Raw genomic sequence first — 26,062 nt, 5'->3', positions numbered from 1 at the left:
TCACTGAGAGTTCTGACGAGTTTTTCGCACAGATGAGTGATACACAGGCAATGAGATTCATGTCTCTACTATCCCAGAGGACCTCAGCTATTCCCTCTCTTATACCAACCGCTAGACCTACTCAACAGCCATCTCCTCTAGCCCCTTCGACTAAGGGGTCATCACCTGGGCATACCCATCGTAAGGGAAGGAAGAGTAGGAAGGGTTGAGGCTACTGTGGTGGTGACTCAAGAGATGTATATGAGTCAGCACTTTCACATCCCTACAGGTATTCACTTGGTCATGAGACCCAGTACCAGTCAAAGTCCCTTGCCCTCTTCCACTCCCTCTACTACTCCTTGCTCCATAAGCGCTCACAGTACCACCCCTCACTCTAGCTTTGCCCCTCCCATGACTCCTCCTTTCCCTCCCGAGGATCTGTACTATGAAGTCACTAGGGGTGGAGAGATAATAGAAGATAAAAAGGGCTCAAAAGTGCTGGCCACCATGAGGTGATTGATGAGCCACCACTTCAAGAGCGGCATAACTATACTAACTGGCGGTAGCAAGATGACTAAAAGAAGAAGGTAGTCATTGAGGGATTGAAAAGACAATACCCTAACCCCCCAAATTGGGAGTTCAATGAGGATAACATGTGAGAGAGCATCTGTGCTATCTTGAAGCATTGTAGGTCATGCGGACTTCCATCACAAAGTAGAGGGCTAAACCCAGCTGGGTAGAAAAAGTTGATTGGAAGTTTTTGAAGGAGTACAGGGACCAACCACAAAATTTTGACAGTCAGAGGAGGGCTGTGAGGAGATGGCTAGACACCGTAGGTGCTTTGCACTTTGGTGCAGACGGACGGTTGGTGTTCGAGCCATGGGTGGTACTTCTTCTCATTTAATTTATTATTCTATTTTTATATTACATATTGCATGCACTTTATCTAACTCCTGCGATGGGTTGCCTTCCCACAAACCAAAGAGATGAGACATGGATTTTGCATAGGAGCGAAGCCATGGTTTATTGAGATGGAGGCACTGGGAGCGATGGTTGATTGGGTTGAGGTGACTGCTCGCACAATATAAGTCTACTCCTACTTGTAATCTCACTTTTGAAATTATTTTATTCTTTAAGGTCCAATCTAATTTCAAATTAATATGGTTTCACTCTTAGGGTGCAAGCTCGAATATCCCATCAGAAGAGGTGAGCGGTGATGACAAGGAGGTAACTCTCAAGGGATTTGGCATACACAACTTTGACGAGGGCCAAGGATCAAGCATAGCTCATGAGGGCTAGAGATTAGGCCAGCGTGATTACTATGATGACGATGACGATTCGGATGAGCAACAATATTAGTAGTATTTTGTATATACTTCGGCATGTATATGCTTTTTTATGTCGGCTTGTTTGAGAGATTTTGTATCACCCTTTTCGAAGGGGAAATTTTGTAATAAACAAGTTTGTATATACTTCAGCATGTATATGCTTCCATCTCTCAGCTTGTTTGAGCGATTTCGTGTCACCCCTTTCACAAGGGAAATTTTGTAACAAACAAGGTTTGAGAGTTTTATCTTGCCTGTGTGCTTGTAAAAATTCTTTTGTAATGCAAAAAAAAAAACATTAGTGGGACAAAATGAGGCTTGTTGTGGCCCTGTTTAGCCCCACTAATGTTTTTTTAGAGTTCTATTAAGGGTCACTATATAGCGATGCTTTACTAGTGTCACTATATAGCGACATTTACTAGACTCACTATATAGCAATGCTTATATAGCGACATTTCCTTTTTGATGTTAATAGCAACGTAAATAGCAACCTTTGCGCCCGTCAAAAAAAGGTAGGTGCCTTCTAGTGCATGTTCATAAAGTTGTCCTCCTAAAAGCAACATGGATCCTCTCCGAGAGAGAGGATGCAGCAGTCAAGGTAGACATTGCCTCTTTTTGGACAACGACAGGGTACATGCATTGCATGAAAGGAGCATTTTCAAAGGACAATAAGCTTAGTGGGCTCAAGTCCCATTATTGGCACAAGGTCTTATAGGTATTCTAAGCTGTACAATTAGTCACACCGATAATTGTGATGTGTTAGTGTAATTATGATCACTTTGTTATATTATTGACATGACTTCTTTGTTGCTTGGAGAGTTCATCCTCCCAATTATAGTGAAAGGTTGCTTACAAGAAGATTCTAGAAATGCTATATTCAAGATCAGTGGTATTGTGAGGTATGTTTACTATCAACTCGCATTGATTGCATTTTCTTCAATTTAAGTTGATATTGTGAGGTATGCTTACTATCAACTCACATTGATTACATTTTCTTCAATTTAATTGAATAATCTATCGACTGATTATGAATATATCTTACTTGGGCACATGAAATAGGTGGATATCTCAAAAAGAGATCTCCATATCAAGCATCGAGAAGGCTAGGATGGACTCCATCAAAGATGTATGCTTGCTTGAGAAGCACTTTCCCTCGAGCATTATGACAACTCAAGTGCACTTGCTTGTGCACATAGTTGATGAGGTGGCCATTGTAGGTACCGTTCACAGTCAGTAGATGTTTTTTCTTGAGCGGTTTATGAAAAATTTAAAGGGATTTATAAGGTAGAGAGCAAGACCAAAAGCAAGCATGGTAGAGGGATGGCTTGTGCACTTGAGTCATTAGTATATATTTTCTTCCATCCATGATGCAGGCTTGGCATAACAAGGATGATGATCGCATTGTTGGCGAGGTTCCCCAAGGAAAAGGGATTGAAAGAAAGATGAGCAAAGAGAAAATGGAGAAATTCAATAAGTTTTGTATCCTCAATAGCAAGGAGATGCAGAAGTGGATTGAGAGATATGAAGCAACCAAAGTAGAAAGAATAAATGCAAGGATGACATTTAGAGTAATGCACAAGCGAGCGCAACCATATCCATGTGATCTTGCCCTTCTCCCCATTGACATGCCACTTGATTGGCTACAACTAGCTCTACATAAAGCCAAACATGATGAAGAGATAATAAACGAGCACAAGCAAGAGTTATAATCTGAATGTATGATACATGTAAGTTTCTTACCTCTTGATGTAATTAAGTAATTATTTGTGGCAATGTACGCTATAAAAATAGATGCATCCTCATTGTTTTAATGATGCACTTTTGCAATACAAGAAGTACAGTGCATTATGGTCATATGGATGACATTTTTTCCTGGAACACATCGATTCAAAGAGAGTCACATATGATTGTGGAGTCATGGCTAACTTCACACAAGATAGCTGAGAAAGTACTTTCGATACCAATCTTCTCTCCTCGCAATTGGATTATTGTGGGACCATACATGAAATCTATGAAATTGATTTTAGACGATTTAGTATTTTCATTCTTGATGTGAAATGGTTTAGAACTATTAACAATAGTCCCCATGCGATGGTGAGGAAAGACATAGTGGTTTCTTTGCGATAGACTCCACCAAACTTTGGACCAATGAAAATAATACTTTTGTTCTTCTCGAGCATTGTGAGTAGGTCCATACTAATGATTTAATTAATCAAAGAAGATGAAGATCACCATATGAGCCAAGAGGAAGATGCACATAATGACATCGTACGGGAGGAAGATGGAGATCACGATCTTGAGGAAGAAGATGACGATCAAGAATCACTCAACTTTATTGAAGAAGATCAAGTCTTAGGTGAGCGTACGATGCCAGAGGTACGATGATGATATAGGAGATCAACTCGGCATAGAGTTGGAGATAGACTTGTTTGGCATGCTTGACTTTGAAGTCGTTGATATAAATGCTCTTGATTGACTTTTTTCATCTCAAACTTGGACATGAATATATGAGCTTCAAACTTGATGTAGATGCTATTGTATTTTTATTCTTTCAAAGGATCAAACATGTATGAAAAGATTTTTTTTTTGTCATTGGGGAAAACTCTCTTTAAAGGTCGGTATGGGAAAAAACACTCTCTGTAAAACATCGGTATAGGAAAGTATCTCGGAGTCGTTATATAACGATCTTTTACAAGTCTAGTCAAGATCGCTATAGAGCCACCATTTACAAGTCTGGTAAACGTCCCTATATACCCACCTGTTACAAAGGTCTCTATATACCCATGTTTTACAAAGATCACTATATACATACCTTTTTAAACCCGTCTTACGTACCGATGATTAGCGCACCACGTGCACTAAATGTCAATGCCTAACCATCGGAATAAGACCCATGTGTAGTAATGAATTCCATCATATTGAGTTCTCCTTCCCACTGTCAAAGATTGTGATGATTACAGGGAGCTCACCACTAGGTTAAGTTCTCTCTCCCAGTGCCTTGAAGGAATTTGCTATGAAGAAGGTGATCTTCAAGTATGAGGTGCTCATATTGTCCCTTGCATACAAAGAGTTCCGAAACAAAAGTGTAAGAAAGTGCTAACTACGAGGTGCTTGTATTGTCCCCTGCATATGAGGCACCAAGTCGAAAGTGGAAGAAAGTGCTAACAAGGGCAAAAAGTGACACTAGGTCCCACCACAACAATGGTGTTTACAAGTGCTAAAAGTGTTTAAAGAAGTGTCAAAAAGACAAGTTATAGCATCTTTGGATGTAATCTCTTTTGTCAAATATTTGCTTCGGATGTCATTTCTTTTGTTTTAATTTCGATGTAATACTATTATCGCAACAACTATCAGATGTAATTTCTTTTGTTTCAATTTCAATGTAGTACCATTATCGCAAAAAATATTATTGATATTACTTCGGTAGTGAAAGTGGCTCTAAAGAAGCACAAATGGCATATTTCTTCCCTCAGAAATTGATGTACAAGGAGTAATAGGACCAAAATAGCTTCCAAAATAAGACTATATTTTACTTGGTTTATAACCAAAATAGCTCCAATAACCAGCACGGTGGTTGCAAATATGGACCTTGAGGGGTCCCCTTTAGGGATTGACATGCCACATTGGTCTTCATGCTAATGTGGTGGTCTCTCCATGCCAACATCATTGCTCGAACCAGCACGGTGGTCAGCGCAATAAAAGATTATGTTGCATAGCGACAGATGGCGAAGCTGCACAATGACAGGTGGCAAGGAAAAAGTTGTGTGATGTAGTGAGGCCAACGTGGTGGTCCTCCATGCCAACATGGTGTTCACTCCATGCCAACATCATTACTCGAACTAGCACGATGGTCAGTGCAACAAAAGATTGTGTTGTGTAGTGATAAATGGTGAAGCTGCACAATGACAAGTGGCAAGGCAAAAGCTGTGTGGTGTAGTTAGGCCAGAGACTATGATGTGCGAAGGAGGGTAGAGCAACAATCTCTGTGCTCATGAGTAAATGCATGTAGTGCCATGTGTTGAGCTCTGCACTGTTGACAATGATAAGATTGTGTCTCATTATTATGCTAGGATGAAAATCATGATGTCGAAAAAACTTTCGACAAGAGCGCAGGTCCACACGAAATTCAAAATCTTACCCACCAACGCATTGCATCGTGGCCCCAAAATGGTCCCGAAAATAGTTTTGCAATTGGCTACACCCAAGCAAATGCTGAACCAACTAGAAAGTTTATCATTGCATGCACTTTAGCTACATCTAAACTAACAAATCCCAAATATTTGAATTCTATTTGGACCCATATGTACGCATTTGAATTCAAGAATAGATTGTATCTTTGTAATTAACAAAGGACCTACTTCAATACATTCAAATGTTCTTGTAGAGACTTTATGTGAACGAGTACATCATAAAGCTTAAAACTAAAAGATAGCTTGACTCAATGATTGCTTCAAACTTGTAATTGTGTCACAACATCCTTTCTAGTATCATTATTTCCATATGCACTTAAAAGAGATTTCTTCAAATGCGGGCAAGAGTTTTTTTATTGAATTTGCCAAGCTAATCAAACCAAGCCACTCCAAGATCTTGCAAATAATGTTTGATTTTTATTCTTGTTTTGGTTAGAATACTTATTTCATTCAGCTAAGCTAGAGAAATGATCTAACTAAACATAGATATCCCTGTTCTGGAGGGAGATTAAAAGGCTTGGGTTACTTGCCATATTTATAACGAGTTGCTAGATGTAATATTGTGCAAATTAACATTGCAATTCTCATAGAATTGTTGCTAACATCATTTGTGACAAGTCCGTGTTGAGATGTTTCATCTCCATGAATCTCATAATTGTGACAAGATGTCTAGTTAAGAAAAAGATAAATTAACAGACGACCTTGGCATCTCTACCAATTTCATGATGACCCTATAATGTAAACCAATAGACTATGCAACAATGGACACAATACACAATGCGACAATGCTCAAAGGACTTGAACCAAGATTTGGCTTCAACCATAGGCTTGCTTTCATTAAAGATTAAGGATTACAATTGTTTTAACCACTTTGCACTAGAGGACTACATAAAAATCAACCCTAACTCAATGGACTCCTACTCAACACATGATAATCATTGATCCAACATATCAAATCTACACAAGTTTGCAATCTATAATTAGGTATACTTAGGCGATTCTAATCAATGTTTTAGTTGTCCATGTGAAGAACACATAATAATTATGGTCAATTTTAATTTTAATGTCTACTTCTATCTCACATGAAATACATAATGAATCATTAAACCTAAGTCATGATGCACTTTGTTTACGCCCTTAAGCATGTATTAATTTGGTTTGGCTTTCTTCAAAAAACTTTCCATCCCTTCCTTGTGTGTGTTACCTACTGTATGCACGCCTTACGTGCCACTTGAGTTGCTTCATCTCAGACGGTACGGCTGGAAATGGCGTTCAATGAAGTGGAGCAATTTATAAGTACACTGCAAGTGCGAAAGCATATAACGAGATCGAACAAGGGTTACAGAAGATGTAGAAAGAAACTTTTAGTCGAATTCAAAAAATGTTGGCGCACTCATGCGCGGTGGTTACGTCAATGGCTGGGTTTGCAGTAGAGGAAGGCCAAACGAGTGAGCTGGAGTTGAAGGACCTCACTTTCGCGTGCGGGGAGTTGAAGAGTGCTTATGGACGTCTCCTTTGCAGTAAACTTGTCGTGTAAAGCTTCATGATCTCTGAACAAACAAACAAAGATCAGGGGCCAGTACCTTGGCGATCAAGCAGAACTTTTGCTGGCTTCATGCTATATGTTCTGAGCAGTCTGCGTCTGTTGTGGGAACGCAGCCATCCCTACGGTTGGCGGTCCGGTCGGTAGCGTTGGTCCGTCCAGCCGGCACTTGACTTCGAATACGTAATACACTTGACTGAGAATCCATGTTAGAAAAGTGAATGCCGCCGCTGCCGCAAATATGCTACTTCTTATCAGTTCGCAGCTAGGAACTACTGTGCCCGCAACTACCTTGGTTTCGGTGCGGAGAGAATTGCGGTTGGCCCCTGCTAGAAGAAGGATCTCGGCGAGGCCAAAGAAAAGCCTATAGCGAAGCACAGCGGTTACATTACAAAAACCGACCTTATTACATATTTTCAATTAGAGAGCAAAGTATATCGGAATGAGACTTCACCAACAAAAGCCCAACGAAACAACGGCACACAATCTGGCTCCCCCAGGCATGTGCAGGATGCCGAAGCAGAAACAGCGAGTCGCTCCCATTATGATTAAGGTACCGATTAGAAGAAGGCAAAAGGCCGCAGCAGCCATTCCACTTGCTGAGTCTGCGCTGTATTTACAATACCAGTAATTTCCCGTGTCATCGAACTCCCAGTCAACCTGTTATAAGTTTGTACAGTAGGAATCAAACGAAACGTTTAGGCATCAACGTTTTCTTTCTAGAAGTGAAAGATTCATTGCATTCTCTCGAGACAAACTACTGAATTGTAATCCAGGTTTGACCCATTAAAAAATCGACAATCTCTAGGGCTATAGAAATCGGCACTGGGCAGCGTCCTTACTTTATTCCGTTTGGATTGTGCTCCCAGAGCCAGGCCAAATGCAATGACGTGGAAGACCGAAGAGACGATGAAGACAAGCCAGACCGGTTTATCCATTTCGGACGGAAATGTCTTCATGAGGACCGTAATTAATGCAGGTTGCAAGGGTCGTTCGACTGGCAAAGCTGTACAGGAAACCGACTGGGGAACGATGAACGATTATGAAGATGAGATAGCAAAAATAGGAGAGTGCGAAGGCTGTGAAAGAGAAGGAGCGAGCTCCAGAACATGGAGATTAATAGATCATCGTCGTTGGCGACGTCGACGCTGAAAGCTTAAAGGGTTCACGAGCAGTTGCCAATCCTAAGTGCATTTCCACTCAAGCCTAACTCATTCTCATATTAGCTCTTCATCCATTCTACCTACTATTAACCACGGACAAAAAAGGCCATGGGACTCGCTTGGTGGTTGAACGTCACGTGTGAGTGTGGAACTCGATCACCACCGCCTGTGCACACTAGTCCCAAAGCAATCTCCGTGTGTCCACTAGTCCCAGAAGAGTCTTCCCCTGGATAGGGACCGGTTGAGGGTTGAGTGAAGGTGAGGTTAAAACCACAGACAAAAAGAGGACAAAAAGAGAACACACGGTAGCATGAAGGACAGGTGGAGAGCCACTTGTCAGCTAGAGGCTTGCGCGAGATAATTTGTAGGTTTTTCAAAGTCGTGACATATCCAATCTACATGCTTCACTATTTCATGGATTTGACAAGTAAGTTCGTTCCCAAGTGCTCATCTCAAGGTGGTACTCATGATAATGTATTGTCCATGTGGATTGACAAGTTCTACGTGGAAAGAACCCAAGTGCTCCTCTCAATTGGTGGTACTCATGATAATGTAGTGTATGGGGTTTCAAATGCAACCTTACCGCTCGAGATGATGCAAATAAGCATGAAATTCTAAATTGGTTGTTGAATTCCTGTGGGTAGAAAGTTGTATAGAAGGCAAGTGAATGGTGGGACACTCAAGCGAGTCCATCTGTGCAAGAGATCCAGCAAGCATTATGAATGGTTGCTATTGACATGTTTCCTTCCAAACTGGTTGCTACCTTCTTTTTCACCCAGTTAATGAAAAATAAGATAGCATTAGGGGAGAATTGGGGTCTCAAAAGGGCCTCCAATTAGTGTTTCCTAATTTTAAGGGATTAGAGAGTGATTTGAGGTGTACCAATGAGAGTGCTAGAAGGTGTGGGGCAATGGTATGTTGAGGTGGAGGGTGGACAGGCCTGCAAAGAGCCCCTATTAGTTGCTCCCCTTACATTAGGGACCACCCAAACCATCCCCCCCCCTCTTAACCGATGTTTGACCCTCCTACCAGGTGCACCTCCCCCACATGAGCCCAAAACTGCCTTCAATGGGATGGTAGGGCCCTTATGGCAAATTTTTCTTCTCCCCTCCCTCTTTCTAGGGCCTCTTCTCCCCACTGTTCTGGTCCATCCTGCCAAATCACTTAGATTTGAATCAAATCCCATGCATTTTCCCTCTTCCCCCTCTTTCTCTGCTCCCTCCTGCTTTGGCCTGCTTGCTGCAGCTCCTCTCTCTCTCTCTCCCCTCTCCCTCTCTTGTGCCTCTGTTACATTTGCTCTGTCCCTCTTCTTCTCCCTCTCCTATGCCTCTGTTGATGTTGCTCTGTCCCTCTCCTTCTCCCTCTCTTGTGCCTCTGTTGCTGCTGCACTGTCCCTCTCCTTCTCCCTCTTTTGTGCCTCTGTTGGAGTTGCATTGCCTTGTGTAGGAGTCCCACTCTTGCTATTGCAACCTCTGCAATCATGGTGAGGAGAAAGGCTACAAGACCATGCAATGTTGTGACCTCTTGTGTCTTCCACAACACCAGAAATGCATTGGATGAATGGATCCCTTGCACCTACAGCTTAAATGTCTAGATAGTGATGAAAGAATCGGCCAAAGGTCCACATAAGCTTCCCAAGAGCAAGAGAGGTGACATCTTGCATGAGTGGAAGGGATGCATCTTGAAGTTCAAGTTTGGGAAGAAAGGATGGCTCACAAAAGTGTAATATGTTTACATGGGAAAAGATATGCGGCTTCCTCCATCATTCAATCAATCTAGGATACCATCACACTGTGAGCCTTTCTATCTATGTACCTTTTTCACTTGTAAGTGTAATGAGTCCATTTGGAAATTTTGTATTTGGTTTCTAAGAGCTCTTATTCATGCTGGCAGATGTTTTCCCTTTGGACCTCGAGGAGTGGGAACTAGTTGAATCATTCATAGGCAAGTTCACTACGTATCATGAGGATTTAGGTAAGCAAATGCATGCCAGGGAGAAGGCCTCCTTGCGAATGAAGAATGTGTATTGGTATAATGCAACATACATCACTCCAATGACATCATCAAGCTATGGCCATCTGCAAACCATTGCACCACCACAACTTCAAGACATGGATTGCAGCAATGTGGACTCGAGGACATTGCAATCGTACAAGGACAAGACTGCAAAGGATGTGGGCATGGCCATGAAGTTTACATTTGTATCCAAAAGGCCAAGGTTATCTTGGTTTGTGCCTCTACACATTTTTGCTTCTTTATTTCAGAATATACATATGCATAGAACAAAAACTATGTGGTCGCATGTAGATGAAAATGCTCTTGAAGATTTACTTGGGATGAATTGGGGAACTAGGTCAGGTGACCAAAAGGGTGATGTGTTTCAATGTCATGCATGTAAAGACAATGTGGTTATTAGATACCATTTGTCATGCCAAATGTTGTATTTAGCTTTTTAGTATAGGCGCTAGAAGAAAACAAATGGCCGGTGGCTTCCCCTAGAATCTAATGATGAAGACAATACGGGGGTAATTTTGTCTATTGATGTTGAAGAGGGAGATGTCAAGAATGTGAATGTCACATCGCAATGGACTCTAAGGGATGTGCGAGAACACCTATTGGTCATGGAGGATGGTATATCAGAGTCCTTCTACTTTACCTTAAATGGTGGTAAGATCAGCCGTCGTGTGGAGAAGTGCATGTATATTGCCAATTTCATTCCTCCTGCAACTTTGAAGATTGCTAACAATGTGTTTGACTAGTGCAGCATTTAATTTTTTGTCTATCAAATCCTAGTTATTGCTTCAAAAGATAATGGACAATTGAATTAAAATGTTATTTCTTTTAATGTTTTCTCCTTTCAGTTCATGGTGGTAAATGTTTTTCAAAAATTTTAGGGATTTTACGATTAATTTTAATTTTTAGGGTTTTGATATATATTAAGGAGTAAGAGCCCTTTTTACATCACATTCTCACTTTCACATTTAGAGAGCCATAGAAACTCCCATCCTCAGAAGTTACTCCCTCCATCAACTGCTATTTTCCATGGATTTAGCTAGAACTATGTTCCATGACTTCATCTCACGAACTGCATTTGCAAATCGTGAGGAAGAGCTATTTTTAGTGTTTGATAGGACTTTAGATGTCCTAGGCACATATATGCGAGCCAAGGATAACTTCTCAAATCTCATCCTTTACATGCAAAGATAATTTCTCAAATTTTTCCTATACACTTGACCATACTTCAAAGAGATGGGTTCCCATAGATTACATAAAGTATCTATTCATAGAGGAACCCAAGTTTGTAAAGCTCTTGGCCTGCTTTTGTGACAACCTTATAGATGAAGGGTTTAGGACAGTCGAAGTCCAAGACATCCTAGATGCAAGGATCACAGGAAATACAGGCACCAAATTCCTATCATGGGAGATGCCATTCATCTTCCTTCTCTAAGAAGGAAATTTAGAGGAAGAAGCCTCATCATCTAGCACCCCCTCTATTAGAACTGCTGATCTGGTCGTCCCTAGACTAGACTCGGACATCTACATGGAAGAGAGTCTTGATGATCCAACAGAGGATATGGAAGCAACTCAAGCATTGAGCCTACTTCAAGAGCCCCCAGTAGAGTAAGAATCTACATCAGAGACCGTTGACCTAGACTCATAATTATGGTCCTTGTCCCCCCTCATCATCGATGGAGAAGAGTACATATTCCTCCATGACATAGAGATTCTTTTTGGACTACGAGAGGATGAGGCACTCAGAGTCCTATCGGGATTCGATGTTGACACAAGTGTCAAAGATCCCCGGGTTTTAGGTACCGAAGACCAGACAATGGAAGACTTTCTCTTAACGACGCTGGTTTCAATGAGGGATGCAAACATGTCCATAAACGATGCACAACCCTCTCATGCAGAACCTTCCACCTCCAACACAGGTCAAGAGAAAGTGTCCACCTCTTAAATGGAACATCAGACAGCACGTGGTTCCATCAACATTGCAAATGAGGAAGGGATAGAAGCCGATGATGCTGTAGTGGTAAGTTCGAACAATATTTTTTATTTTGATGTTCTTTCAGTATGATTTGTTTTGTCACTCTTCTAATGTTTGTTGAATTGTTGCAGGATGCATTCGAACTTGATGAATTCTCATCATGATGGGGTAATGTTCACAGCACATTTGGGTGAGATCATTCTTTGGCCCATTACCTTGGAAAAGTCGCAAAGCATATCATGGTCTTTCACGGCAAATTTTCTCCTCGAGGTCCTTCGGAGCTGCTAAAGTGCAAGGATTATCGCGTGCTATCGAATACTCCAACATTACTCAGAATGCCGACAAAGTCATTTTGGTACACCGCCTGGCTGTTATCAATGCCTTTGGATCGAACATTCATGGCAGGGCATTGACGACAATGGCTATGTCTTTGGTAGTAGGAGAGGAGGGTGTTAGTGCTATTGCAGCTAGATTTATATCTAGGAATCCACTAGGGGATTCAAAGACCCCTATTCTCAATGTACTCGAACTAGCCAAGAAGAAAGATAGCTTGTGATGCCTTTTGTAGATATAAACATATGTTTAAATGGATATTTCAATGGATACATGAGTACATGTCTTTATTATTTGTTTTAAGTTATCATTGCTCGTCATGAATTCCATAGTATTTTGTTTAAGTCGATGATATATTTTCTCCATCATTTTAATTGGGTTAATTTAATAAATTTCTAGCCAATTTAGTGTCATTTTCACCAATTCTGAGTATCAAAAGTTCATTTCTGTCAAATCCTGAAGGAGGAAAAGTGTCTAGCACGTCACCAGGACCCCAGAAAGCCCAAAATCCACCATGGTGCTTGGTAGCTTTTGGGCTTTCTAGGGTCCTGGCAACGTGCTGGACACTTTTCCCTTCTGTGCGACGGTGAAATTCCTTTAGGATTTGACAAAATTCAAAACTTAACTTAAAATGATAATTTACTGTAAGCATTGAAATGGAAAATATACAACAATGTGATAGTGTAGAGAATGTCAATATATTTCATTTAAAAAAAATCATCCCTTGGGCCTTCGATACAAGATAGTGCCTTCAAGGGCAGGGGGTGGTCGAAGTCCTAAGGGTGGGTTGCAAGAGAATCTAGGGCTTCAAACTTGGGTCACTCCACAGCTGCTTCGCCAGAGCCATGTGCTTGTCCACGACCATGACGTGCTTTGCATGGATGGTACACAAGTTGTCATCCTCAAACAGAGTGGTGATCACTTGCTCTGCATCCTCCTAGAGTGCCCCCATAGCTCCTGTGCTAAAGCGCACATCATTCTTGTATCCCTATGCAATCTCCTGTACCACACATTGTAAGGGACCACACGGGATCAAGTTGTCCGTGGTCTTCTACATTTGCCTGATCTCCCTCAGGGCTCGTGCTCTTGGTTTTGCTTGATACGGCTTCCTGACTCTGGGTGGGGGCCTTATAGGTACCCGAACACCTTCCCACGGCCTCATGTCTGCCTTGAACTTCTTCCATTGCTCCTATCTGTGTTGGTCCTCCTCTAGTAGACACAGTGATGACAGAAATGAGCATCTATTTATGGTGCAGCACATGACCAATTTTGTGACAAGTGCAAAAGAAAGCAATGATGTCTGGTATGTTGACTCAAGTGCATCAAACCACATGACAGGTCATGCATAATGGATGCAGGATGCAAGGAAAATGGAAAGACCAGGATTTGTAGAGACTGGTGATGATACTGCACATCCTATTGTGTAGATTGGTAAAATTCATTTGTCTATGCAGGATGGGAAAAAGAAATACATGTCTAATGTATCTCATGTCCTGAATATCACCAAGAACCTAGTTTCTATTGGTCAAATGGTTGAGCAGGGCTTGCAGGTCAGCTTTAATCCTCATGGATGCTTTGTTGAGGATATGAAAAATAACGGTTGCTTGATAGCAAAAGGAAAGAAGAAGGGCAGGATGTTTACGTTGGATGTGGACATGCCTGAATTGAGTGCAGCAATGTTTGCACATGGGAACGGTGTTGTTACAGATATTGATACATGGCATAAATGCATTGGTCATGTTAATGTACAGCAACTTAAATCAATGCAGGCCCAAAATATTGTTGCGGGATTGCCTAAATTCAAGGTTATAGAAATGCATAAGGTATGTGAAGCCTGTCAATTTGAAAAACAGGCAAGGAAACCATTTCCTAGACATGTTCAAGAGAGTAAGAAGCCATTGGAATTAATCCACTCTGATGTGTGGACTATTAAAGTTGCATCTATTGGAGGCTATCATTATTTTGTCACTTTTATTGATGACTACAGCAGAAAAGTTTGGGTGTATTTTATGAAAAAGAAAAGTGAAGTGTTTGGGCATTTCAAAGCTTTCAAAGCTATGGTTGAAAAAGAGACAGACCTGCAAATAAAATGCCTAAGGTCAGATGGAGGGGGAGAGTACCTCTCAAATGAGTTTGCAAGGTTCATGCAAGAGCATGGCATAAAACAACAATATTCATGCAGTCATACCCCATAGCAAAATGGACTTGCAGAAAGGAAAAGCAGGCATATTGGAGAGGTATCTTGGGCCATGTTAATGAAAAAGACCTACCAAATTATTATTGGGCTGAAGCAGTTGCTACAACAGTTTACATAATGAACAGCAGTAATACATGGCATGATGCCAGAGGAGATGTATACTAGTAGGAAACCAGATATTTCATTTGCGCATGTATTAGCGCGTTTATTTGCGTGTTTACACTGAGAATTAGATGCGCATTTAGACGCGTAGATAGATGCAAACCAAAGAATACAAAAAGTGAGATTTTGGTGTACATCATTGCTTTCCAAACATTACCCATGATTACCAAAGCACATAATTTTTTGCAAGCCACATATACAAGAATTAAGTGAGATGAGGAGAATGAGACAATATGTAAAATAGTTTTGCCAATATCAATTATGGGGCTACGGTTCAATCTCATCCTCAATGAGATCAACCCTTGCCAAACTATCTACTTCAAAATCCAAACAAGTGTTTAGATCTACAAATACATTCAACCCACTACTACTTGTGCCACTCATGTGCTCATCGAAATCAGCATTTTGAATGGTAGGCTCGTCCTCATGGGTAATGGCCTCAATATCTATATCTCCTATCTCATGATCATCCTCCTCTCTCGTATCATGGTCATCATCACGTCCATGGCTGATCATCCTCCATACGCTCCATATTAGTAAATGTACTATACATCACTTTGGAACGTGGCATAATAGGTATGACATGCCACCATCTATTATTATCCACCATTGGTTGATAGACAACCTAATTCAAACACAAATACAATCATGTTACTTTTCTTGCATCAAATATTTAAAAGCGAGTATTTTTATATGTGTGCATAGTACCTGTTCACATTGTTGCGGTAGTACTAGTGTGTCCTTCCTACTTTGCCAAAACTTTGTGGAGTCAATAGTTACAAAGCCACTTGCATGGCGTTTGATTGTTGCATTAGGGCCTCTTTCCACCACGTCCTTAAACCACTTTACATCCAAAACATACACAAAGAAGCGTCGAAAGTCAAGCATAATAATATCTTGGATTATGCCACAATAATCATCCATGGCTCCATTAGCTCCCTCAAAGCTCGCAATGATGCCGCAATCTTGTGTGTTTCTCTTATCATCAATCCGTTGTGTTTGAAAATGCTTGCCCTCACACCATATAGCATTGAACATAGTGCACTACACCAAGAAAAAATCAATTAAATAAGCAATCTAAATTATTGAAAGCTCCTAACTTATGCATAACATTCTATATATCGACCTTGCTCATGCATCCCCTAGCATACTCCCATTCTTCCATTGTGATATGCATCCCCTCATCTTTCTCTGCTTTTTCCATTTCATCAAGTAGCCAATCCACATGAATATCCTTTGGAAGTGCTCTTAGATGCTGAGGGTATGGCACACGGGATCCGTGGTGTGTACGAAAGAGGGCCCTTTCTTCTTGTCTTCTTGCCTTTGCATCCTCGTATCTTGTCACCCATCTTTTCATCACATCACTATTAAGCACGCAAAAGAGGTTGATACTATTATGCAACTCCGTGTCTATTACTTTGTTGCGTCTTTTCCCTTGAGGCATAATAGAGGTCATCCTTAGGTCTTCATCATCTCTCCATAGTCGTGGGAGAGAGCTATCCACATCAATAAGAAACGCAGAAATATATACAAGTGACTCTTGTACCAACCAACCCTCGGCCATGCTACCTTCGGGTCTTGCATTTTGTCTCACGAAGCCCTTCAAGGTCTTCATGAAGCACTCGAGGAAGAACAACCATCGTGCATGTATAGTACCGCATATAGCAATCTCATCCACCAAATGCACTATGAGATGTAGTTGGCTTGTGAGAATAGAACGTGGAAATGTCTCCTCCACTAAACAAACCGCCTCCACTGACATAACTCGAGCATTCTCAAGCATGGTGGGATCTATTTCATTTGAGCTCACATACCTCACAAGCTCGCCCATCTTGTAAATACAATCTTTCACGTCCTTCGATGCAATACGTGAAATGCTAGTAGGTAGTATGAACTGAACCCGCAAGGAGGTGGTTGATTATTTGCTTATAGCTATTCACTCACAAATTTGAAAAGAAAAAGATATTATGCACATAAAATACTTACTTGGAGCATCTTAAAATGCTCCACCGAATTGCATAAGAACTGACAGGTAGGGGTTTTTGGCGTCCGAAACGCAATGGGACAGACAGTTTTGGAAACTGTGGTCTCAATCACTAGGTCCAATACATGGACTGAAAAACGTTTTTGGAAACAAAGCTGTTTGCAAACTCCACCAGAGTGCGAATGATGAGCAACATAGAAGTTTTAGGACCTCCTGAGTCCACCGGAACTGATAGATTTGCAAATGGTTGCCCCAAACTTGAGTTCCAACTCCTGGGTAGAAAAACGCAGAAATTGACACAGTGAGTCAAAAATCCAATGAAATGATCCCAAATTCAAGAATGAAGGTGTTTCCAAGCTCTTGAAGTGAAGTGGACACCAAAAGCAAGCAATAGTTGCCTCTACAAGTCAATACAGAGTCTCTGTCATCGAATGGAATAGGGAAAATTACGAAAAACGACTTTTTCTTTGAAAACACTTAACAGGCTCTCAAAACCACTTCGCAAAACCAAAGTGACTTTTCCAAAGGCTCCTCCAAGTCTTTGCACACTCGGATGCAAGTAAAGTCACCCACAAAACTTCCCACAAAGCTTCTTCTTCCTCCCATAGAGCTGCTGAGCTTCCAAGCATTCACACACGCTCAGTTAGATCACCCGGGCTCTGATACCAGTTGAGACTTCTCTCAACAGAAGCAAGAATGGAAGAGGGAGAGAGAGAAACAAAGAGCAACACAAGTTTTGGTGGGTGTAAAACACCCTAATCTTCTTTTTCATTCATTTATATATGTGTTTGAGTATTGTACATAACTAGGGTAAAGGCATAGTGACCTTTAACCCCCACAGTGAGTTCTACTCTAGTGTGTTCTATGGGTGCCACATGTCATATTGGGAGTTATCCCATATGCATAGGTGTTCATATGTGTGTGTGCGCTCTTATATAAGAGTTGTACTTGTCTAGTGTCAAATGAATCAAGTATCAAGCTACAAGCTCTTTAGTCTACATGTGAGTACTCTCAATTTTGTTCATTGCTCTAGTCATTTCATTCCCATTTTATTATGTCTCCTTTTGAGTATCACTTCCTCTCTCCCTAGCCTACCCTCTCTCTCTCCTGCTTTCCACCATGTTCCTTCATGTGGTGTGCTTTGCATCCAACTCTATTGATAGGTTTTGCTGGTGTGTTGCACCCGGCTTCTCAAACTATTTCAAACCAAACAATGTTGTGTCATCATGCATGGGCATCTGCCTCTGTTTTGCATCCTATGCTTTAGATCGAAGCGTCTCTTTCATGTGCCATGATATCATATGCATATGCAGTAGATGCAAAAGCATCATAAGGTCATTGAGTAATTATGAACATGAGTTTTTTGAGATTTGACGATAGGTCTTGAGACATCTTTACCAACTGATTCTTCATATCCTTGATTTCGAAGGAGTTGAGGAAAACTCCATCTACCTCTTTTGCCATATCCTCGAGCTGTTGTTCAACTCCTTCCAATGCATGGATTCAATCCTTCAGTATAATATTTTCAATATTTGAGTCTGTGTGGGCTGTACCCATTCGTTCTGGTTGTAGAAAAAAATTTGTTTTCATTTCCTAAAGCCAAGTTGTTACAGTTGGTAGGCATTCCTTCTGTACTCTCACTTGGGTAGTGATCTTCAAGATTTTCTTATCTTGCACTTCTTTTTATTGGTCATATTCTCTCTTGATTGCCTCTAGTTCTGACTAAGTGTCATCTAACTTCTTCTGCATTCTGATTGCTTAAGCATATACTTGTGTAACGTCTTCTTATCTCTTCTGTCAGCTCCTACACTTGCTTTTGCACCTGCATTTATACCTTTCTCTAGTTATCAAAATAGTTCTGCAAGACTATGAGGGCATGTTTTGCCTCCATGCTAGAGACTATTCCTACTGCTAGTGGACTAGTCACATCTTGTATTGGGGATTGCTTGAAGTTTATCAATTTGTGGATAGGAAAAAAGGCATCAAAGGGGCCTAAGGGAGGTGATGTGAGCAATATACTGGCAATGTCCTCCTCTCATTTTTTCTAGGTCTCTATCTTTGTAAGCATGGATTTTGCCTGAGGACTTAATTTAATTTTCTTGGCAGATTAAGGCTTTGCTAGGCTAGCTAACAACTCTTCTCTTGCTAAGGGTGTATCCCATAGGCATTCTGCCAAAGATTGGCCATACACAGCCATAGTAGCTTCATCTTTGGAGTATTGAGCATCTTCCAAGCATGGCTTCCTTTGTCTTTTCTTCCTCATGCTGGTTATCTTGCATTGCTTTGGTGTGCTTCTCTTGATACTAAATGATTATCTCTGTGTTCATCGTACCGATCTGGATGAAAAATTCAAATAAGGTAGCAATAAATGGTTCTATCTTGGAATGAGAATCTGAAGTGCTCAAATCCTTTTTGGCTATCTCACTCATAAGCCATGAGTGAAGTAGATGCACCCACGATATCTTTGTCCCCTTCTCGATTGCACTCAGCGTCGCATAAGAATCCCTACTCATAGTATTTGTCTTTACTAGCAACTGCATTCTCTCCAAATACCAAACAAGGTGTTGGCGCCCTCTCGAATCATGAATAGTATTGATAAGGAAATAACATGCAGCCTGTGCACGTTGCCTAGAATATTTGGACTTTGGGGTGGGCTTTGGGTATTTGGGGATCAAACTCCCTGAGTTTGAGCTATACTCCTTCCATGTGCACATTGCTTGTAATCATTGACCTTGGTGTATTTGGATATCAAACTCCCTTGAGCTTGTCCTGTTGAAGTAGATCATTCGGCTTGGTCACCTTTACTCATTGATTACCCTACATTTGGCAGTTGTACTCTGTTGATGTTAACAAACAACTTGAACTTCATGTTTCTATTAATCCATGCTGCCCTCCTTTTCTAAATAATATCAGTGGTATGTGAGCTTGTGAGCCTATCCTAATCCAATTGTAGAAGTTGTTCTAATCTTGCATTAATGGAATCTTCTAGGGATAGTCTATTATCTATCGCCACTCTCAAGCTACCTACAAGAAATTCCATAGGCACTACTACCTCTATTGTGCAGATTGGCAAAATTCCTTTGTCTATGCAGGATGGGAAAAAGAAATACTTGTCTGATGTATTTCACGTCCCGAACATCACCAAGAACCTGGTTTCTATTGGTCATATGGTTGAGCAGGGCTTGCAGGTCAGATTTAATCCTCATGTATGCTTTGTTGAGGATATGAAAAATAATGGTCGCTTGATAGCAAAAGGAAAGAAGAAGGGCAGGATGTTTACGTTGGATGCATGCGGATGCCATGGCTTCAGTGCTAGGCCCGAATATCACTCTGGATCCTTTTCCAGGTGACCAAAAATCAAGAACAAAGGAGGTAGTTGACACTTGGTTGCACAAGTGGCAAGTACACTTCCAATTCCACCCCTATCCAAATGAGAAAAAGATTCAGTGAGTGCCTGTACAGTGCTAGCCAGAAGAGTCAGAGTTGCTTGTATCCCTTGGAGTTGCTGTGTCAACCCCGATTGATTAGCATTGACCTGCTCGAATTTGCCATCAAGAGCAGTCGTAAACTCACTGAAGGCTTTTTTAGTTATCAGGTCGTCATAGAGACCCTGATCCTCCTCTCCCACAGGAGTGTAATCCAAGTCCTGCTCTCCCATGGTACACGATCCATTTTAGTGGCCCTGGTTTGCACATCCCTAAATCTTTGAAGATAAACTTCAAAGGTCAAGTTTAATTTTGACATATCGAGGGCCTTGAGCTTGCCAACGATATCGTAGTCATCCTCCTTCTTCAGGAACTCCTTCCTGAAGATGCCCTCAAAATCTGTCCAAGTATCAGGCTTAGGCTGGAGTTCTTTCCACCATAGCAAGGCTTTACCTGACATAAACCCTATGAGAGAAGTTTAGAGGGTGGAGAAATAGAGCAGAAAAGTAGGAGAGATGTGCAGAAAAAAGACAGCAAGGGAGGCGGGGATGCAGTGCTTGGGAAGGGGCGGAGTAGACGGGGCTAGTAGAGGCTTGACAGCCTGCGCAACAGGCTGTCAATAGCCTGCGCAACAGGCTGCGAACAGCCTGCGCCTAGGGCTGCGTGCAGCCTACGCAGGGGGGGTTGCTTTTTTCGAAAAAGCACCCCTCCAAAGCTGGAGGGGCTTGGCCTTTTTTGGAAGCTCAGCTTCCAAATAAGGCTGCCCTGCACCCTATATAGGTGAGGGCAGGGTACTAGCCTACCCACAAGCAGCCTAGATCTTCGAGCCTCTACCTCGATTCCTATGCCAGACAGCCAGCCTCGTCCGTACATCGCTTGCGTCAGCATCGCCTTGCCTCGAGCAGTCTCCCGCATCTGCCCCTGCTTGCGTCAGCCTGCGCAGTCTTCGAGGGCCCTGCAACAGCTGTACAGCCTGTACGGACTGTTTTTGCCAGCCCTGCACCTGCTGCTGCACCGATTTGCGACTACGCCTTGTACCTTCAGAACTGTACGGACGCCGTACAGTTACGTCAGCACTGTACGACCTCCGTCAGCCCTTGTACGGCCTGCGTCAGCAGCCGTACAGGCCACATCAGCGACCGTACGGCCTGCGTCAGTAGACCGTACAGCTACTACAGCAGCACGTGCATCCGGATTGTGGGTTCGGGGAGGCTTCGGGACTCACGGGCTTCCGATTCGCCAGATTTCAGCATCTCCTTCCGTCAGCTTCATTCGGGACGGTTTCCTTTTGCTCCATCCTCCTCTGTGCTTCGTTTCAGTCAGTTATTTCTCTCCGTTTGTAATCAAATCAGATTTCAGCCATGTCTGATGCTCAAAATCCAGCAGTCCTTAGCCATATGACCCATTTTGCCACAATAGTAGCATTCAACATTGCTGTTTGCATTTTGGCTTCTCTGCCATCCATCACCAGTCTCCACAAATCCTGGCTTTTCCATTTTCCTTGCATCTTGCATCGATTCTGCATGACCTGTCATGTGGTTTGACGCACCTAAGTCAACATACCACACATCATTTTGTTCTTCTGCACTTGTCATAGAATTGGTCATATGCTGCACCATAAATAGATGCTCATTTCTATCATCACCCTGCCTGCTAGAAGATGCATAATTGCCTTGCTGCAATTTTCCATTCATAATGTCATTCTGCTAGTTGTTGCATGTAGACTTCCTCGTCTAGATAACCATTGAGAAATGCATTCTTGACATCGAGCTGATAATCTAAAGGGTGTTAATCCAATTGCAACCTTGTGTGATGTTCTAAGTGCCCATAGCACTAAATCCAAGTGCTAATCCCAATCCTCTGGGTGATAAGCTACTGTTCTTCTACACACTTTTTTCATTTGTTTGTTGGAGCTCTCTACCTATGCATTGGCTTGTGGGTAATAGGCTATAGACTTTTTATGCAACATCATGTGCATTTTAGTCGTCTTCCTAATTGTTTTGTTGACAAAATGGGTCCCTCTATCAAACACTGTTTCAATAGGAACACCAAATCTAGTGACAATGCTGTGATAAAAGAAAATGTGCCACAGTCCCAACCTTGCATGTTTTGAGTGCTACAGCTTCAACACATTTTGTACAATAGTCAGTGGCAATATATTGATTACCTAAAAACTTTGCTGGAAGTTTGATGGGTCCAATAAAATCTAGTCCCCATTTCTGAAAAGGTCCCAAGGGGAGAATTGGTTGATGGGGCATCCTATCACTGTTAAGTGGCCTATCATCTCTCTGAGATGGCAAACATGCTTTGGCCCAATTATGAGCATCTTTCAAAATTGTAGGCCACCACAGACCAGCTTGCAAAATCTTTTTACCTATAATATCTCCAAAGAAGTGTCCTCCTCCTAATCCTCCATGGGCTTCAGCTATGACATCCTTCTACTCATGATCTTGCGCACATGTTTTGGTCACCTGGTCAATTCCACTTCTATACAAAACACCAGCAATTACTAGGAAAGGTCTACTCTATCAAACAAGTTTCTCTCTCTGACCCCTAGTTAATGTTTCAGAGATCAAACCATCAATAAGAAAGAACATCATTTTATCATATCAATTTATTGGTTCTTCAATTCTTACCATAAAAATGCCTGCATCAGGAAGTTCATCTAGTATACCTATTAGAGCTTCCCCTAATTGCAGCCTACTCAAGTAATCAATAATGGCATGTTGCTTTCTAGGCCTATGCATAAGGTATCTAAGAAATTTGCAGTGTCATTTAATCTGGCCTATAAATATCTGAAGTTGCTTTATGTTTTTGGGTGGTTTGGCATGTTGTATGGCTGACACTTTAATGGGATCTATCTCCATTCCCTCCGTGAGATAATATGCCCTAGGAGAATTTCTCTACTCACAGCAAATGCACATTTGGCTTGGTTTAACTGAGACCAACCACTCTACACTTGGTTTAACCTGAGACCAACCACTCTACACTTGGTTTAACCTGAGACCAACCACTCTACACTTTGCAAAACATAAACCCAAGTGTTGCAGATGTTCCATTCTTTTCCCAAATACTGAAAAATCATCAAGTAAGACTTTCATCAAAGATGTAAGATACTCAGCAAACACCTTCTAGATGTACTTTTAAAAGGTTGGCGAAGCATTCATAAGACTAAAGGTCATGACATTAGAAGCAAATACTCCCCACTTAGTGAAAAATGTTGTTTTGTCCTTATCTTCAAGTGCCATTCTTATCTGGTTATAGCCACTGAAACCATCAAGAAAACTATAAATTTCATGACCTGATACATCTAGCAAAGAGTCACAAAATGGTAGAGGGAAAGGGTCAGTAATGGTGGCAGCAGTAGTCAGCTTTTTGTAGTCACACATATTTTGAGCTTTCCATTCTATTTGGGCACAATGACAATAGGCAAAAGCCATGTAACATGGGTGAGAGGATATATAAAACCAACTCTCAACAACTTATCAATCTCTTCTTTGACTTGCTTTGCATAGTTGGGATTCATTCTATATCTTCCTTGCACCACTAGAATAGTATCTTGCTTTAAATTGATCTTGCATTGATAGAACTTAGGGTCTACTCCCTTCATATCAGTATAATTGCAAGCAAATATGTCTTTATACTATGTCGCTAAGTCCTTTAGTGCTATTTTGAAAGGTGGAGGAAGACCTGTACTTTAACACAACCTTGAACCTCAAAGAAAAAGCCACCATCTGAAGTGCCAACTTTCTGCTAACTCTTCATTCTCAGACCTAACTTACATGCATCTTGAGAAAAGCCTACTGTTTCCTCTATTACCAACCCTCGATTCTCGGGACCAAAGAGCTTTGCACATCCTATGCAAATGGAAAAGACTTTGATTTAATACACTTTATGTACTTTATGCAATTACTGCTAACAAACCAAGACCAAAACTTATAATGTATTTTAATGAAGTCTCTTCTACCATTGTCTTTTAGTAGTTATTGACCCCTTCATAGACCCATTACACACAAAAAAAAGGCAAAGAATACCTCTTCTACCATAGGGAATCAACATCATGCCCCTAGAAGCTCTTGGAAAGGACAACTAAATGGCCAAATAGATCTCCTTGGAGTCCCATTTCTCCATTTTTTGGCTATGCCATGTCCTCAATAGGGCCCCCAAGGAAGGAACAGTGCTCATTGATTAACTAGTTGTTGCAAGGGGTGAAATGTTGATTAACCAAAGTTATAAGGGAACATTCATGAAGAGTTAACATAAGCGAGGGGCATAGCTCTCTTGAATACCATCTACTAAAATCATTGGCCTTCAAGTCCTTCAAAGAGATACCAATTAGGCAATCTAAAACATATCAATGCACTACCACTAACACATTATGATGCTAAATCCCACTTAGAATAACGTATAAGATCATAAAAGCCAAACTTAATAGAACCAGCTACATATGCCATTGTACCTTATGTGCATAATGGAAAAATGGATTGAATCTTGGTCAGGCACCTTTCCTACTTCCTCTTCATCGTGCTTTGGTGTTTTACAACCCTTCTTTACCGACTTTCAAGAATGAGCAGCTTAATATTAGTGCCTTCAATGCATTGTAAAAGATGGTGTTCTAGTTTTCTGTTATGATTGTATTTCTTTTGGAATTATTTAGTGGATGGGGATGTGGGCATTCTTTACTCCTCATGATAGGGCAAGGCAGCTAGAAGTACTTAGTAGTATCTAGCTACTCAGTAGTAGTAGTTTTCAACTTTTTTTACTACTTAGTAACTAGTTAGCAAGTTACAAGTCACAAGTTTATTAGTTAGTCTTAAGTACGAATCTAGTCTTTGTTTGGTATTTAGTAACTATGTTTGGCCTGTCTCACAATAGTTCAGTTGATGCTCCTCGTTGTAGTAGCTCTTAAAATAGTTAGAAATTATTAGTAGCATCCGGTTAGTAAGTTTACAAGCTACTACAACGAGGAGCATCAACTGATTAGTAACTACTTATTAGTAACTACTTAGTAAGTTAGTATTCCCAATTTTATTAGTTAGTCTTAAGCACTAAGTAAATATGACTTCAGTAATAAGTACCTACCCTCCAATTTGAGTCACAGTAGTTCAATTGTTGCAACTTCTCCTAAGTAGTAGCTCCAACTTGAGCTCCTCCACATAGTACCTGCATGAGCTTTTCTTTGTTTTCCCTTTGTTTGGATAGCCCAAAATTTAAAGAAATTTTTTCCTAGGATGCCACGATATCTCAATCTTGTGGAAGACACTATCCGATTGGTGCATGCAAAGAATTGAGAGAGGGAGAGAGGCGAGGCAAAGAGCTACAGATTTTTTCACTAGAGTAGCAACAATCGTTCATAAAAAACAATGGAGTCTATGTCGGCACGAAACCTGCTAAAAGAAGGAGTTTAGAGATACTAGGCCATGTGTGAATGTATGGAGGACAATGGGAAACATAAGGGATAGAAGGAAAGGAGGTACACCTTCAGATGGGGATGATGGGAAGCTAAGGCAAGGAAAAGAGGCATACCTTGAGATGGAGGACGATGGGAAATCTAATGGAGCCAAGGGCAGGAGGTACATCTCTTGAGATGGAGGATGATGGGACATCTAACAAAGGCAATGAAAGAATGTACACTTTTAGTGGGGAGACGATGGGAAAATTTATGGCAAAAAATGGGAAAACAAATGGAGGACAATGAGGATAATGACAATCCTAATGGAATATTGAGAGAAATACATTTGATGACAACAATGTTTGAACATGAATTTAGCAA

The 26,062-nt window shown here is 41.2% G+C and overlaps 1 protein-coding gene across 1 annotated transcript; it reads right to left on the bottom strand.

Moving 5' to 3' along the window:
• Nucleotides 1–21,561, bottom strand: LOC147904129 (uncharacterized). Its single transcript, XM_087372389.1, has 7 exons — nt 21,515–21,561; nt 21,124–21,335; nt 7,880–8,043; nt 7,492–7,697; nt 7,164–7,401; nt 752–802; nt 1–12 (listed from the first exon to the last, which is right to left on the bottom strand). Exons 1-7 carry the CDS (start codon nt 21,559–21,561, stop codon nt 1–3), a joined length of 930 nt encoding a protein of 309 aa, XP_087228515.1.
• Between the last annotated feature and the right edge of the window lie 4,501 nt (nt 21,562–26,062).

Source organism: Dipteris shenzhenensis, chromosome 3 (assembly GCF_047967505.1).
Source record: "Dipteris shenzhenensis isolate YYH24624 ecotype China chromosome 3, Dip_SZ_1.0, whole genome shotgun sequence".
In the NCBI taxonomy this organism is placed as follows: Eukaryota; Viridiplantae; Streptophyta; class Polypodiopsida; order Gleicheniales; family Dipteridaceae; genus Dipteris; species Dipteris shenzhenensis.
Note: the sequence above shows the minus strand (reverse complement) of the source record. Positions and strands in the feature narration are given on the sequence as shown.

Coding starts and splice junctions, on each gene's coding strand:
- LOC147904129 (XM_087372389.1), bottom strand. CDS start 21,561: ATGAAGCTGACGGAAGGAGATGCTGAAATCTGGCGAATCGGAAGCCC. Junction 8,044..21,123: donor TGTCTGGCATAGGAATCGAG/GTAGAGGCTCGA, acceptor TTTCCTGTACAG/CTTTGCCAGTCGAACGACCC. Junction 803..7,163: donor TACCGACCGGACCGCCAACC/GTAGGGATGGCT, acceptor TACGGTGTCTAG/CCATCTCCTCACAGCCCTCC.